Below are 15,799 nucleotides of genomic sequence, written 5' to 3'. Positions count from 1 at the left end.
AGAGTTTGCAGGCCATACAGTCATGGTTGCAAGTACTCAACTTTGCTTGTCTAATAAAGTATCCTTAGACAATATATAAGTGAATAGCTATGACCATGTTTCAATAAAACTTGATTTATAATAGTGGTAGACCAGACTTGGCCCAACAGGCCATAATTTCCTAACCCCTAATCTAGGATTATTAGTAGCAAGTTATCTTACCTTAGGTTGTGTTCGATTATGGAATGGATTTTTATAAGATCGTTACAACTATCCCATTGCAAAATCTGAGCATGACTTGCACTTTCAAACTTTTAGTTTGAAATTAGTTGACAAATAATCACATTTTGCTACAGCACCTAATAAAATTAGAGTTGGTTAATGAGGCAAGCATGTAGTTGAATTCTTTCATTCTGTTTCACTCACACACATACACATGCATCTCTACGCAGTTACACACTTAATACACCTGCAGTTTTTTCTCTCTCTCTCTCTACTCTAATACATCCTCACACACTGTCATTTTTGTTGCTCAACAGCTATTTCATTTTTGTCGCTCTACAGCTATTTCATTTTTGTCTTTGTTTACAGCTTTGGGCTCTGCTGCATTTCATTATGCCAACATTATTTGATTCACATGAGGAATTTAATGAATGGTTTTCCAAGGACATTGAGAGCCATGCCGAAAACAAATCCGCTATTGATGAGAGTGAGTAGTAGTTTGAGCTAGTTTTCTTCCTATCTACCCGTTGGTGTAGGCAAACACATAATTGCATATTTTATTTTATTTGATGAATTTTTCTTCCAGTATACATAGACAAATTGGGGAGGGGCGGTGAAACTTTTTTGCTTGTAAAATAATTATGTTTTTTGTACATATTTAACAGAGTCAGAAAAGGACTAGTTTAGATGATTACTACTATAGTCTTGACCAATCAAGGCATATAAGGCATGATTCATAAAGTAGTATGTTTTACCTTGCAGAATCCTCATTTTTTATTTAGATCTTGAAAAATTTGTATTGGCCAGGCACAGTGGCTTACGCTGTAATCCCAGCACTTTGGTGGCCGAGGTGGGCAGATCAGCTTAGGTCAGGAGTTCAAGACCAGCCTGGCCAACGTGGTGAAACCCCATCTCTACAAAAATACAAAAATTGGCCAGGCATGATGGCGGGTGACTGTTATCCCAGCTACACAGGAAGCTCAGGTGGGAGAATCGCTCAAACCTGGGAGGCGGAGTTTGCAGTGAGCCAGAATTGCACTATTGCACCCCAGCCTGGGTGACAGAGCAAGACTGTCTCAAAAAAAAAAAAAAGAAAAATTCATATTTAATTCTTTTTGTAATGGGTCAAGGCTTTTTTCCTATAATAAAAACAGGAAATAATAGAAGGATTATTTTTGTTATTTTCTGTGTATATTAGGATTTGTTTCCATTGTGAGCATTTTAAACCTTGTTTATCAATACTTTTGATCTTATTTAATAGTATCTTCCTGATTTTAAGAGCATTCTGGAGCGTTTATTACACAGACATGAGCTTTTTCACTATTAGAAAAGTTCTTATGTGATTTTACACTACAAGTTGTTAATTAGCTGACATCCTTTGAAAGATAATTTTTGGGGAACACTGAGAGTCCCAGATAATTTTTGTTAGGCTTATAACCCTATTACTAATAAAATGTCCCTAAAACTTAAAAATGAATTCTAATTTAAACAGAGCCTAATGCATTTACCCTATTGACTATAGCAAGATGGTATAGAAAGTTTAAATCCCTTGCTTTCCTACTTGGGAAAAAGTTTCAGTCTAGTTTCAGAGAATCATTGAGCCAAAGGATTTTTGAAGAGTTTAGTGAGAGATGAATGTGGTATTTGTTTCTGTTGTTTTTGTGAAATCAGTATAATGTGTTATTTGGGGGCCTCCTGGCATTTCAGATCAACTTTCTCGCTTACACATGATTTTGAAGCCATTTATGCTGAGGAGAATCAAGAAAGATGTGGAAAATGAATTATCTGACAAGGTAAGGAAAGAAGACCTCATGTGTTTAAGCTTCAGTAGGCACCAACTTAAGATTCCAGGGAGAAAATTTATTGATATATGTTTAGTTGAAGTTTGCTTGAAGGAACACATTTAAACTTGCATGGATCAAAGAGGACTTAAAATGAGGCAAATAATTGAGGAAAATAATACCTTTTTTCTTTTTTAAAGTGCTTTTTACTGGAGATTTTGCAGCATTACAAAAGTAGAAAGATAGTATAATGAATGAATCCCCTTGACCCATTGTTTCGTGACAACAGTCATTAACTCTGTCTCATATTCAAAAGCAAATCCCAGATGTGCTTTATAAATAAACATTTGTTTATAAAGCATTTTCATGTGTATTTCTATAAACGATTTGTTTTTTGTCAAACACCACCTAACCATATGCCATTATCACACCTATTAAAAAAGAGCAACTCCGTGTTAGCATCACATATCTAGTCAGTGTTTAAATATTTCCAGTGGTCTCTGTGTGTCTGTCTCTCTTCTTCAAAGAATTAATTTGTCAGAATATGGATACAAGCAAGATTCACACAAAATATTTGGGTGATCCGTCTCTCAGTATCTTGTTTATTTGTTTTTGTTTTTGTTTTTTTTTCTGAAATGGAGTTTCACTCTTGTTGCCTAGGCTGGAGTGCAGTGGCGTAATCTCGGCTCATTGCAACCTCTGCCTCCCGGGTTCAAGCGATTCTCTTGCCTCAGCCTCCTGAATAGCTGCAATTACAGGCATGTGCCACCACACCCAGCTAATTTTGTATTTTTAGTAGAGACATGGTTTCTCCATGTTTGTCAGGCTGGTCTCAAACTCCCAACCTTTGGTGATCTGCCCACCTTGGCCTCCCAAAGTGCTGGGATTACAGGTGTGAGCCAACGTGCCCAGCCCATTTGTTTGTTTCATTTGAGGCACGGTCTTAGTCTGTTATCCAGACTAGAGTGCAGTGGCACACTCTTGGCTTACTGTTGCCTCAACCACCTGGGCTCAAGCGATCCTCCTACCTCAGCCTCCCAAGTAGCTGGGACTGCAGGTGTGCCCCACCATACCTGGCTAATTTTTGTATTTTTTTTGTAGAGACCAGTTTTGTCATGTTGCCTATGCTGGTCTCAAACTCCTGAGTTCAAGGGATTTAACTGCCTGGGCCTCTGAAAGTGCTGGCATTACAGGTGTGAGCCACCGTGCCCAGCCTCTTAAGTGTCTTTTAATCCCTCCCTTTTATTCCCCTCGTAATTTTTTTTTTGTAAGACAAGGTCTTGCTCTGTCACCCAGGGTGTAGTGCAGTGGTGCAATCTCTGCTCACCTCAGCCTCCATGTTAGCAGCTCAAGCAATTCTCCCACATCAGCCTCCCTAGTAGCTGGGACTACAGGCGTACACCATCAGACCACTAATTTTTCTTTTTTCTTTTTTTTTTTTTCCTAGAGACAGGATCTCACTATGTTGCCCAGACAAGTCTTGAACTCCTGGGCTCCAGCAGTCCTCCCACCTCAGCCTCCCAAAGTTCTAGGATTATAAGCATGAGCCACCATGCTAGACTTAAAACATAAGGGATTATATATATAGCCTCTTCAAAGAGAGGAGTAGAACTATATCTTTATTTAGTTTTTTTTTCTCAAAGTCTTGATAGCAGTTTTTTGAAATTGGCTGATTTTACCTAATAAATATAGTAGCAATGTCACATAGATACAACTGATAGAAGGAAAATATTTTATTTAAATAATGAATCCCTAAGGCATTTATATTTAAAGGGTTTTGTAAACAATAGCAGTTCATTGTTCAAAAAAAAATTCTTTTTTTCCTGAGGCTGGTTTTTACTCTGTCACCCAGGCTGGAGTGCAGTAGCCTGATTGTGGCTAACTACAATCTCAATCTCTTGGGTTCAAGGGATCCCCCCACTTTAGCCTCCCTAGTAGCTAGTACTATAGGTACATACCACCGTGCCTGAGTAATTTTTCATTTTTTAATTTTTGTAGAGTCAGGGTCTCACTATGTTACCCAGGCTGGCCTCAGAACTCGTGGGCTCAAGCGATCCTCCTGCCTTGGCCTCCCAAAGTGCTGGGATTACAGATGTGAGCCACTGCTTCCAGCTAGTTCATAATTGTCGTTTAGTGCTACGTGGGGAGTTGATCTGAAGATGTAGTATAGTTCGTAACCATTGTGTATAGTATATGTTTCTTAAACATCATTTAGTGTTTCTTATTATAGTTTTGTTAGGGAAAGTTAGAGAAGGCATTAAAGCAAAGACGTGAGCTAGGTTTCAGAGGATGGGCTGACATTTACTAGGAAAATACGGTGGAAATGTGGGGCTAGGCAATAAGGGCAGCATGAGCAACAGTAGAGTATCTTTCAGATACGCAGCCTATTTTGGCTAACTTTCAGACCATTGTAGTTAAGTGGTATGTAAGGAGGTTATGATTATGATAAACTCGGACAGTAAGGTAGGTTTGATTATGGGAGACTTTATTTATCATGCCATGATGAGAAGTTTAAACATTGTACTATAGGCAGAAATGCCCATTGAAGATTTTTCAGCGGTTGAATTCCTTTATAAGCTATATGTGAAAAGTATATTACAACCAGAAGAAACTGGAGCCAGGAAGACCCCAAAGTGTTATTGGTCTATACTGTATCAGATGAGGGCCAGCAGTAGGGCAATGGGAATAGTTAGAAAGGGTGGTAGATTTTCACGCTAAATTGAAGGATTTAGGAAATACTACTAGAACATAGGATGTGAGAGAACATTCAGAGGTGAATTAAGTTTGTCTTTGCCAACTGAAGGAATGGTAATGCTGTTAACCAATTTAGTAAATTGTGGAAAAGAGAACTTTTTCTGACACATCACATATACAGATTGCTGCAGACAGAGTGGTACTCAGAGTTAGTAGTTGCAGGTACTGGCCTGGGTATGTTTGGGAATATATTTTTGTGTTACTGTGATGACTGTTAGTTGGTGCTATTAGAAATGGAAGAGATTGCCCAGGCAGAGCAAATGGAATGAGTGATGAAGAGGGCCAAGGAAGGAACGTTTTTTTCTAAATGATTGTCCACATTCACAGCCTTATAGAGATACTGAGTTAACATATGTTGTTTTCTCAATCATAATATGGCTTGTGTGTGTTTTCAACTTTAAGCTGATACTGAATTTTCTTATAATTTTATTATAAAAAAATATAAATGAATTTTATTATTAAAAAATATAAATGTTTTTACTGATTTTTAGATTGAAATTCTAATGTATTGCCAACTGACCAGCCGACAGAAGCTGTTATATCAGGCACTAAAGAACAAAATTTCCATTGAGGATTTATTGCAGTCTTCTATGGGCTCTACCCAACAAGCACAGAATACCACCAGCAGCCTCATGAATCTGGTCATGCAGTTTAGGAAGGTAAGAGCTTAAGTCAGTTCCTTTGAAGTTTTGTTGTTTGTTTTTTCGGGTTTTTTGAGACAGAGTCTTCCTCTGTTGCCCAGGCTGTAGTGCAGTGGCATGACCTTAGCTCACTGTAACCTCTGGCTTCCAGGTTCAGGGCAGTTCTCTTGCCTCAGCCTCCCAAGGAGCTGGGACTACAGGAATCTGCCACCATGCCTGGCTAATTTTTGTATTTTTAGTAGAGACGAGGTTTCCCTATGTTGGCCAGGCTGGTCTTGAACTCTAGGCCTCAAGTGATCCACCCACCTCAGCCTCCCAAAGTCCTGGGATTATAGGCGTGAGCCTCTGCTCCTGGCCTTGAGGTTATCTTTATTAACCCACTTCAAGAAAAAGAGTCTGTCCTTGATAACAAATAAACAAAGGCTGTTAATGAGATGAAAATGCGGAAATATACAACCCCAGAGGTAAATGTTTGGAATTTGGGATCCTCTATCATTACATACAATGATGTCTGCATGTGGTAATATTGCCTTACTATTTCCCTTCCTTTTAGGTGTGTAATCACCCAGAGTTATTTGAACGGCAAGAAACTTGGTCTCCATTTCATATTTCCCTAAAGCCATACCACATTTCAAAGTTTATCTACCGTCATGGACAGATCAGGGTCTTCAACCATTCACGAGACAGGTAGGCAAGTATTACTCTCTGTTCACTGTAAGTGTTTTATAATTTGCGGTTTTATGGCTTAGTAGATAATTTAGTGGAGAATATATGAGTTCCCCCACAATGAGGCATTTAAGCAAAGGGTAGACAACTATTTGTTGAGGGATCTTATGGAAGGAATTTGAGCACTGTTAAAACTTCACTAGGTGGTCTTAAAGGCCCTAGTTACTTCAGTTCTTCTTTGAATCAGGAATGTGTACCGATTTGTAAATATGTACTTGCCACAAGCATGAATAGCAAATATTTATGCCCCATTGCTGAAACTGGTTTGTGGTGGCTTACTTTACACTTAGAATTGCACTTGTAGGAGAACTGATTGGATTGTAAGTTAATCAGATTTTCCTTTTCTCAGTAAATCTGATTTACTATCTTTTAGTAGAGTTTGAAGTGATTGTTAAGGTAATATGCTAGAGACCACTTGCATTCAGAAAATAGATGTGTGGTCCATTCTACACCTGTGAGTTAGGATGGCCCTGGCTTCTGAATTTTTTCACAAGTTCCCAGAGGTTTCTCCTGCTTATCAACATTTGAGAACCATGGATTTAGAAAGCTCTTTTGTAGAGAAACTCATCACCAGTATTTAGTTTAATGAAACTGAAACTGAAATACATTTCTTGGGTTTTACTTTATGAGTTCTTTGTAGCACCAGGTTAATATTTAACTAGAGCAGGGGGAAATAGGCCAGAGGTGTATTGCTTTTTGTTTAATATGGTATATGATACCTTAGGGCACCAGAATTGTGATTCTCTGAAATAAAATGAGACTACTTTTTTTTTTTTTTGAGGCGGAGTTTCGCTATTGTTACCCAGACTGGAGTGCAATGGCGCGATCTTGGCTCACCGCAACCTCCTCCTCCTGGGTTCAAGCAATTCTCCTGCCTCAGCCTCCTGAGTAGCTGGGATTACAGGCGCACACCACCATGCCCAGCTAATTTTTGTATTTTTAGTAGAGACGGGGTTTCACCTTGTTGACCAGGATGGTCTCAATCTCTTGACCTCGTGATCCACCCGCTTCAGTGCTGGGATTATAGGCGTGAGCCACCGCGCCCAGCTGAGACTACTTTTAACTTGTATTATCTTCTTACACTTTCATTAAATACTTTATACTTTTTGACTTGGATGCTATGATTATTGCCTGGTAATATGACAAGAAACTTCTTAAAAGTGGAACAGTTTCAAAACTAAAAGGTTTTACTTTGTATAGAACCTGCAGTCTAGTTGACTTTCCATTATTTATATTTGAGTTTGGCTTTTTTTATTTATTTACTTTGCAGGTGGTTAAGGGTTCTTTCTCCATTTACACCAGACTATATCCAACAGTCTCTCTTTCACAGAAAAGGTAGGTATTTTGATCTTTGGGAAAGGAGGTTTGTCAGGGTTTTACCAGGATGCTCTTTGTTTTACTGAGAGACTGATTTAGAACAAGTATTGGTTTTGCCTGTATGCTAGGCCTTTATTTATAAAATCTTGATAAGATTTAATTAAGGAAATTAGTTATCTCTATAGGCTCTGTGATTTGTAGCCATAACAGGAAGAAGTAGAAAGTAGTTTTATTGACTTTCCATCTTTATTTTAGGCCTGCCTTTCAAGATTCTTGCCCTGAAACTTGACAAAGTCAATGCTGGACTCTCTAATTAATGAGACTTCCTTCCTTCCTTCTTAGCCTAAGGAAAATAAGCTACTCAACTTTGTGCTCTGTTCAAAATATTAAGGCCAAGGTTCAGAACATTTCTCCTCTGTCCTGTCCTTTTCTTTTTCCTGGCATTGGGCAAAGAGAAGGCATTTAGGCAAGAATCCAGAAATCCCAAAAGTAACTTAGGAGCCATCTCTAGTCTGGTCCATATATGCCATATCTCATAGGCCTGCCTCTCTTACCTGTAATTGTAGTATAAAGGTATGACACCCTAACTTCCACCATGGTGGCTAGATCAGAACCTTTGAATAGTGTTTTGTTCTTAAGTCAAAACCCAGCAGTCGAGCAGGCTTTAACTGAGCATCATCTCTTGGTTTGCTGTTGGGTTTCAAATTGTCCTTTAACATTCCAGGTATTAATGAAGAAAGCTGTTTCTCTTTCCTTCGCTTTATTGATATATCTCCAGCAGAAATGGCAAACTTCATGCTTCAGGGACTTTTGGCCAGGTGAGAGGTTTGCTTATTATTTGATAAGAGAGCAGTTAGGAAAAAATGGGATAGATACTGAATACTGTGGAATTAAATATTTAATATTATATCATCTTAGAGAACTTGTCGTTCATTTTCTTTTGTTAACAATAAAATTTGTTGGCCAGGCATGGTGGCTTACACCTGTAATCCCAGCACTTTGGGAGAGTGTAGTGGGTGGATCACTTGAGGTTAGGAGTTCAAGACCAGCCTGGCCAACATGGCGAAACCCTGTTTCTACCAAAAATACAAAAATTATCTGTGTGGTGGTACACCCCTGTAATCTTAGCTGCTTGGGAGGCTGAGGCAGGAGAATTGCAGTTAGCTGAGATCTTTCCACAGCTCTCCAGCCTGGACAACAGAGCGGGACTTGGTCTCAAAACAAAAAAAACAATAAAAAGAATATAAGTTTTTATTTATAAGTGAATCGTACTTTCTTTTCATCATTTTGTAATTTTATGATGCTTCATAATATACCTTAAATAGGCCGGGTACAGTGGCTTATGCTTGTAATCCAGTACTTTGGGAGGCTGAGCCAGGTGGATTACCTGAGGTCAGGAGTTTGAGAGTAGCCCAGCCAACATGGTGAAATCCTGTCTCGAATAAAAATACAAAAATTAGGCCAGCATGGTAGCATGCATCTGTAATCCCAGGTACTAGGAGGCTGACGTGGGAGAATTGCTTGAACCCAGGAGGTGGACATTGCAGTGAGCCCAGATCGTGCCACTGCACCCCAGCCCAGGCAACAGAATGAGAATTCGTCTAAAATTTTTTTTTAATTAATTAATTTATATTTATATATATACATGTACACGTACACCTTAAATATAAACTGTTTAGGCTTTTCTTCTGTAACTTCTAGTAAGTCCGTTATGTTTTACTTGTTTCTGCAGGACAAATGGTGGCTAGTGATTCATTTAGTTAGTGGAGATTGTAGCATAGTGTGCCTCAAGTGTTCTGGGAAGTTTAATTCTCTCTTCTTTGGCATAATGGCTCTCACTGATTTTATTACTTTTTGTTTAAATGGTTATCTTCTTAATATGAAGGGGGTTTTTTGATTTCTTTTTTGTTTTTTGTTGTTGTTGTTACGAAGTCTCACTCTGTCACCCAGTCTGGAGTGCAGAGGCTTGATCTTGGCTCACTGCAACCTCCGTTTCTTGGGTTCAAGTGATTCTCCTGCCTCAGCCTCCCTAGTAGCTGGGATTACAGGTACACAATACCACACCCAGTTAATTTTTGTATTTTTAGTAGAGATGAGGTTTCACCATGTTGGCCAGGCTGGTCTTGAACTCCTAATCTCAGGTTATCCACCCACCTTGTCCCCCTCAAAGTGCTTGGATTACAGGCATAAGCCACTGCACCTGGCTGAAGATGTTTTTATGATACAATTTTTTTGTGCTAGAGATAAGCACAAATGTTTCTGTTTTCTTTCTCTTTTCCTTCATTTTGGAGACAGGGTTCTCGCTCTGTCACCAGGCTAGATTGTAGTAGCACAGTCTTGACTTACTGCAACCTTTACCTCCTAGCTTCAAGCGATTCTCCTGCCTCAGCCTCCCAAGTAGCTGGGATTACAGGGATGTGCCACCACGCCTGGCTAATTTTTTGTATTTTTTTTGTAGAAGCAAGGTTTCACCATGTTGGCCAGGCTGTTCTGGCCAGAACTCCTGGCCTCAATTGATCTGCCCGTCTCAGCCTCCCAGAGTGCTGGGATTATAAGCATCAGCCACTGTGCCCAGGCAAGCTGAATGTTTTTTTTGTTTTTTGGTTTTTTGAGACAGAGTCTCACTCCACTGTCCAGGCTGCAGTGCAGTTGTGCGATATCCGCTCACTGCAACCTCCATCTCCCGGGTTCAAGCGATTCTCCTGCCTCAGCCTCCCAAGTAGCTGGGATTACAGGCATGCGTCACCATGCCCAGCTAATTTTTTTTCTATTTTTAGTAGTGACTGGGTTTCACCATATTGGCCAGCCTGGTCTCAAACTCCTGACCTCAGGTGATCCACCCACTTTGGTCTCCCAAAGTGCTGGGGTTACAGGCATGAGCCACTGCACCCAGCGAATGTTTTTTAATACTGATAGGAACTTTGCAGAGGATTTTAGTTTTCATAGTAGCAAACCATATAATGTGAAATAATTTATAGAAGAAAAATATGAAACTGCTTTATCTGCAAGTAGGAAATAACTGTTTCTAAAATGATAAAGATTTGCAAAAGTTTTATGTTAATGAGAGACAATTCTTGGATCATTCCTTGCTGCTATGAACGATCCTCAGACCTCAATGGAGCACTGAATAAGGGTGTCTGCTGTGGTTTATTTCAGATGGTTAGCTCTTTTCCTGTCTCTGAAAGCCTCCTACAGGCTCCATCAGCTACGCTCCTGGGGAGAGCCAGAAGGGGAGAACCAGCAGAGATACCTGAGAAACAAGGATTTCCTTCTTGGGGTTAATTTTCCACTCTCCTTTCCAAACCTTTGCAGCTGCCCTTTGTTAAAGGTAAACAATTACTTGAGCATAAATTACCTACTTAGTATCTTCTTTCCCTTTGTTTGAATCAGTAAAAATAATCATAAAAATAATAAAGTAAATGAAGGCCTGACAGAGCCAAAGAGTTCCTGGAGGAGTGGGTGGTGCAGTCTATTGAGTTCTAATTGAATTTGCATTTTGTATGTATATTTTTGCATGCATTTATATTTTCAAACTGTATTATTTTTTACATAACTCTACTGTGAAGTCCACAGATATTAAATGTACAGCTCTGTGAATTTATATATGTGTAAACACTTGTTTAACAACCACCTAGATCAAGATATAGAACACTTCCAACTCCCTCAAGCTCCTTTACATTTAATACCTCTAGTTTAGAAAAAAACAAGCCAACAATTAAAGGTAATTGCCATTATGCTTCTGTCACCATAGATTATTTTTGTCTGTTTGTGAACTTATATGAATGGAATTATCTTACATGTACTCTTTTGTAACTGGGATTTTTCACTCAGTATTATTTATGAGATTTGTCCATGTTGTATATAGTATTCTTTTTTATGGCTATGAAATATTACATTGTCTAAATAGACCACAATTTATTAATCTTTTCTACTGTGGTAGATATTTTGATTGTTTCCATTTTTAGGCTATGACTAATAAAACTCCTATGCACATTTTTGTACATGTTATTTGATGAATGCAAACACTACTTTCTTTGGAGTTTATATCCAGGAATGGAATTGCTATACCATCAAGTATATCTGTGTTTACATTTAGTAGCTGTTGCCAAATGTTTTTCCAGAATGGTTTTATAAATTTACATTTGCATCTGCAGTGTGTCTGAGATTTGCTGTTATTCACCATCCTCCACTACACCTGGGAATGACAGTCTGTTTTATTTTGTGTGTGTGTGTGTGTGTGTGTGTGTGTGTGTGTGACTCCTTATGAATAATCATTTCTTATACTTTTAATTATTTTTTTTGAATATGTAGTGGCATCTCATTGTGATCTTAAATTGTATTTCCATGTAATGTAATGATATTGTGTACAGTTTCATACAGTTCTTGGCCCTTACAGCATAGTAGGTGACAAGGTGAAATTATAGAATTGACATTATATATGTAGGTCCAGGTCATATGGAGCCTCAGAATTGCCAAGGGTTTGGACCTTATTCTGAGTGAAATGAGTAATACTAGAGAGTTTTGAGGAGTGATAGTTCAGTTGTTGCAGTCCTTCAGCTAGTTTAAAGTTTAGAAACTAGGTCATTTTCCTTGTATCCTATAGCAAACTTTATGAGGTAGTTTGAAAATTACTGTTATGAAATGAAGGACATTCTTTGGAATGGAATTAGAGGACTAATTTCTTTTCTCAACCCCTAAATTTGGTAATATATGTTACTACTGTAATACATTTTTACCAATTCTGCTTTTTGTACAAAAAGCACCATTCTTCCAAGGGATTGTTTTGCCCTATTATGTAGACACCTGCATTTTTCTTAATGCTAGAGATATGTATCACTCATTTGTATTATTCTGTTTTCTGAAAATATTGACATATTTTCAGAGTGTCTGCTTAGTGAGGCCCTTTATATCAGTTAGAATTGCCTGACAAATGCAGATGTATGTAGTATGCTTTATGGGAAACTTGCCATAACATCTAAGTTTACCCAGTTGAGAGATTCACTTCCATATACTCATTTTAATTTTATCCCATGTTGTGGATAGACATTTGCTCTTAAAGTGGTTTAGAGTATACACTGGATTAATGAGCCAGCGGGCCGTGGAGAGCTGAAAGCATATCATATATATGTGGAGACACTGTTCTGCTCTCAATGTCATCATCCTTATCTCCAACATATGTATGTATATTGAAATACCAACCAAGTCGTGTGTTTTACTAGAGCTTATTGTTCTCATAATTAATTATAAGACTGTCAACCAGGCATGGTGGCTCATGCCTGTAATCCAGCATTTTTTGAGGCCAAGGTGGGCAGATCCCTTAGGTCAGGAGTTCAAGACCAGCCTGACCAATACAGTGAAACCCTGTCTCTACTAAAAATACAAAAATTAGCTGGGTGTGGTGGCACACGCCTGTAGTCCCAGCTACTCAGTAGGCTGAGTAATGAGAATTATTTGAACCTGAGAGGCTGAGGTTACAGTAAGGGGAGATCCTGCCACTGAACTCCAGCCTGGGCGACAGAGCAAAACTCAATCTCAAAAAAAAAAAAAATGTCAATTTTAAAAGATCTCTGCTTTCAGGGCCTCGAGTGTTGGTTGGTTTGGGCTTGTTATCCTAGCACTTAGGAAAGCCAGAGTGGGAGGATCGTTTGAGCCCAGGAGTTCAAGACCAGCCGAGGCAATATAGTGAGACCCCCATATCTACTAAAAACAATTTAAAAATTAGGCCGAGTGCGGTGGCTCATGCCTGTAATCCCAGCACTTTGGGAGGCTGAGGTGGGCAGATTCCTTGAGGTCAAGAGTTTGAGACCAGCTTGGCCAACATGATGAAACCCTGTCTCTACTAAAAATACAAGAAAAAAAAAAAAATTAGCCAGTTGTGGTGGCAGATGCCTGTAATCTCAGTTACTTGGGAGCCTGAGGCAGGAGAATTGCTTGAACCCGGAAGCAGAGGTTGCAATGAGCTGAGATTATGCAACTGCACTCCAGCCTGGGCGACAGAGCAAGACTCAGTGTGAAAAAAGAAAAAAAATTAAAAATTAGCCAAGCGTGGTGGTGGATGCCTGTAATCCCAGCTACACAGGAGTCTGAGGCAGGAGAATCCCTTGAACTCAGTATGTCAAGGCTGCAGTGAACCCTGATTGCACCACTGTACTCCAGCATGGGTGGCAGAGCGAGACCATGTCTCAGAAAAAAAAAAAAAAGAAAAAAATCTTTGCTTTCACCCAAGCAAAATGATCATAAGATGTTATCCAGTCTTAAAGATTAGCCTAGGTTTTGAATAAAGAACTAGAAGTTCCAGATGTAACAATTAACAACAATGTAGGTGCTAGGCATGGTGACTCTTGCCTGTAATTCCAGCATTTTGGTAGGCTGAGGTAGGATGATGGCTTGAGCCCAGGAGTTCAAGACCAGCCTGACCAACACAACAAAACTCTCTCTCTATCAAAAAAATGCAAATATTTGCCAAGCATGATGCCATGTGCCTGTAGTCTCAGCTACTTGGGAAGCTGAGGTGGGAGGATCGCCTGAGCCCGGGAGGTTGAGGCTACAGTAAACCGTGATCCCATCACTGCACTCTGACCTGGGTAACAGAGCGAGACCCTCTACGTCTTTGCAAGAATATGGTATTGTCTGTCTCTTTGTTTAAACTTTGTTGGGTAGTAGTGTCTCATTGTGTCTTTAAGTTGAATTTTTCTTGTGAAAATGATATTGAATACCTTTTCTAGTGTTTATTGGGCATTTGGATAACTGCCTTTATGAAATGCTTGTTCAGAACTCTTGCTGTTTTTCTATTGGGGTGACTATTTTTCTTATGATTTGTAGTTCTTTGTATATTACAAATAGCTTCTACTCTGTAACTTTCTTTTCAGTGGTACCCTCCACAGCCCTCCCTTTTTATTGAAACAGGATCTGGCTTGTTCTGTTGCCCAGGCTGGAGTGTAGTATACTGATGCAGTCATAGCTCAGGGTTAGGATTAGGTTTAGGTTAGTTTTGCTATGTTGTTCTGGCTGACCTTGAACTCTGGCCTCAAATAATCCTCCGACCTCAGCCTCCCAGAGTACTGGGACTTGGTTGTGACCCACTGCACCCAGCCTTAGTGGTGTCTTCTGATGAATAGTTACTAGTTTTTGTGTCCTGTTTAAGAATTATTTGCCTCTACCAAGTTCATGAAGATAATTCTATTTCTCTCCATATCCCATTTATTGAAAAGACCTTTCTTACTGTACTGTAGCATCACTTTTGTCAAACAGGTGTCTGTATATGTATTATTCAGTTTCTGAACTCTGTTCTGTTCCATTAACCCATTTGACTATCCTCGAACCATTGCCACTCTATCTTAATAACTACAGCTTCATAGTAAGTCTTGATAATTGGTGCACAGGTCCTCTAGCTTTATATTTCTTCTGTATAATTTTGGCTGTTCTTAGACCTTGGTGTATTCATGTAAATTTTAGAATTGGCTTATAAATCTTATTTTACCATATTTTCTTTCCTTTTTTTGGGTAGCAGCAGGGTCTCACTATGTTATATCCAGGCTGGTCTTGAACTCCTAAGCTCAAGCGATTCTCCCACCTTGGCCTTCAAAAGTGCTGGAGTGCAATGGCGTGATACCGGTTCACTGCAACCTCTGCTTCCTGGGTTCAAGCTATTGTCCTCCCTCAGCCTCCCAAATAGCTAGGTTTATAGGCACCCGCCACCACACCCGGCTAATTTTTGTAATTTTATTAGAGAGGTGGCATTTTGCCATATTGGCTAGACTGGTTTCAAACTCCCGACCTCAAGTAATCTGCCTACCTTAGTCACCCAAAGTTCTGGGATTACAGGTGTGAGCCACTGCACCTGGCCAAAACCAATTTAAATGTTTGGACATTTTATGCAATTCATCAATTTGTCTTTGTGGTCTGGCTGTTTTAGGCGCTTTTAAGGTTAAGTAAGTGTTTGCTGAATGACTTAGTGAATAATGGCACATTATATTAATGCACCAATATATTAATACCAATATTGGTGCATTGGTACTATTCTTTGGAACATGATGTGTATTAATCTGAGGGAAGGTCTTCTAGCCTAAAATTACAAGTACAGAATTTGGTGAAGAGCTCTAACTTCTCCTAGGGCTTTAAGGGAAATGGGCGGGATAGGTAACCTGATCATTTATTGATCTAATTGCACTTAGTTATTTTTGCCCTGCATTTGATCTGAGAACTAGAGGTGACATTCCCTGGGTAGTAAAGAACATGGGAGAGAAGTGAATCTATAGAAACTGCAATAGAAATTGCTAATGAGTTCAACTGTGGATTTTAGCCCCTGTAGTAGTAGTTATACCTATATAACTTATCCTAAAACCTAGAGATTAAAACAATAAACACTCGATATCTCAC

At 39.2% G+C, this 15,799-nt stretch overlaps 1 protein-coding gene across 3 annotated transcripts in view; it reads left to right on the top strand.

The window, feature by feature from the left end:
- INO80 (INO80 complex ATPase subunit) overlaps positions 1 to 15,799 on the top strand; it is a 111,872-nt gene that overhangs the window by 36,506 nt on the left and 59,567 nt on the right. For all 3 annotated transcript variants that reach the window (XM_012462465.3, XM_012462466.3, XM_012462462.3), the window contains 7 exons: positions 571 to 688; positions 1,909 to 1,994; positions 5,228 to 5,395; positions 5,931 to 6,064; positions 7,374 to 7,438; positions 8,145 to 8,238; positions 10,577 to 10,748. In XM_012462465.3, coding sequence (XP_012317888.1) covers positions 571 to 688; positions 1,909 to 1,994; positions 5,228 to 5,395; positions 5,931 to 6,064; positions 7,374 to 7,438; positions 8,145 to 8,238; positions 10,577 to 10,748 — 837 coding nt within the window. The remainder of the gene's footprint in view (positions 1 to 570; positions 689 to 1,908; positions 1,995 to 5,227; positions 5,396 to 5,930; positions 6,065 to 7,373; positions 7,439 to 8,144; positions 8,239 to 10,576; positions 10,749 to 15,799) is intronic.

Source organism: Aotus nancymaae, unplaced genomic scaffold (genome assembly GCF_030222135.1).
Source record: "Aotus nancymaae isolate 86718 unplaced genomic scaffold, 86718_ANA_hifiasm-v0.15.2.pri h1tg000011l, whole genome shotgun sequence".
Taxonomy (NCBI): domain Eukaryota; kingdom Metazoa; phylum Chordata; class Mammalia; order Primates; family Aotidae; genus Aotus; species Aotus nancymaae.
This window is presented reverse-complemented; position numbering and strand designations above follow the sequence as displayed.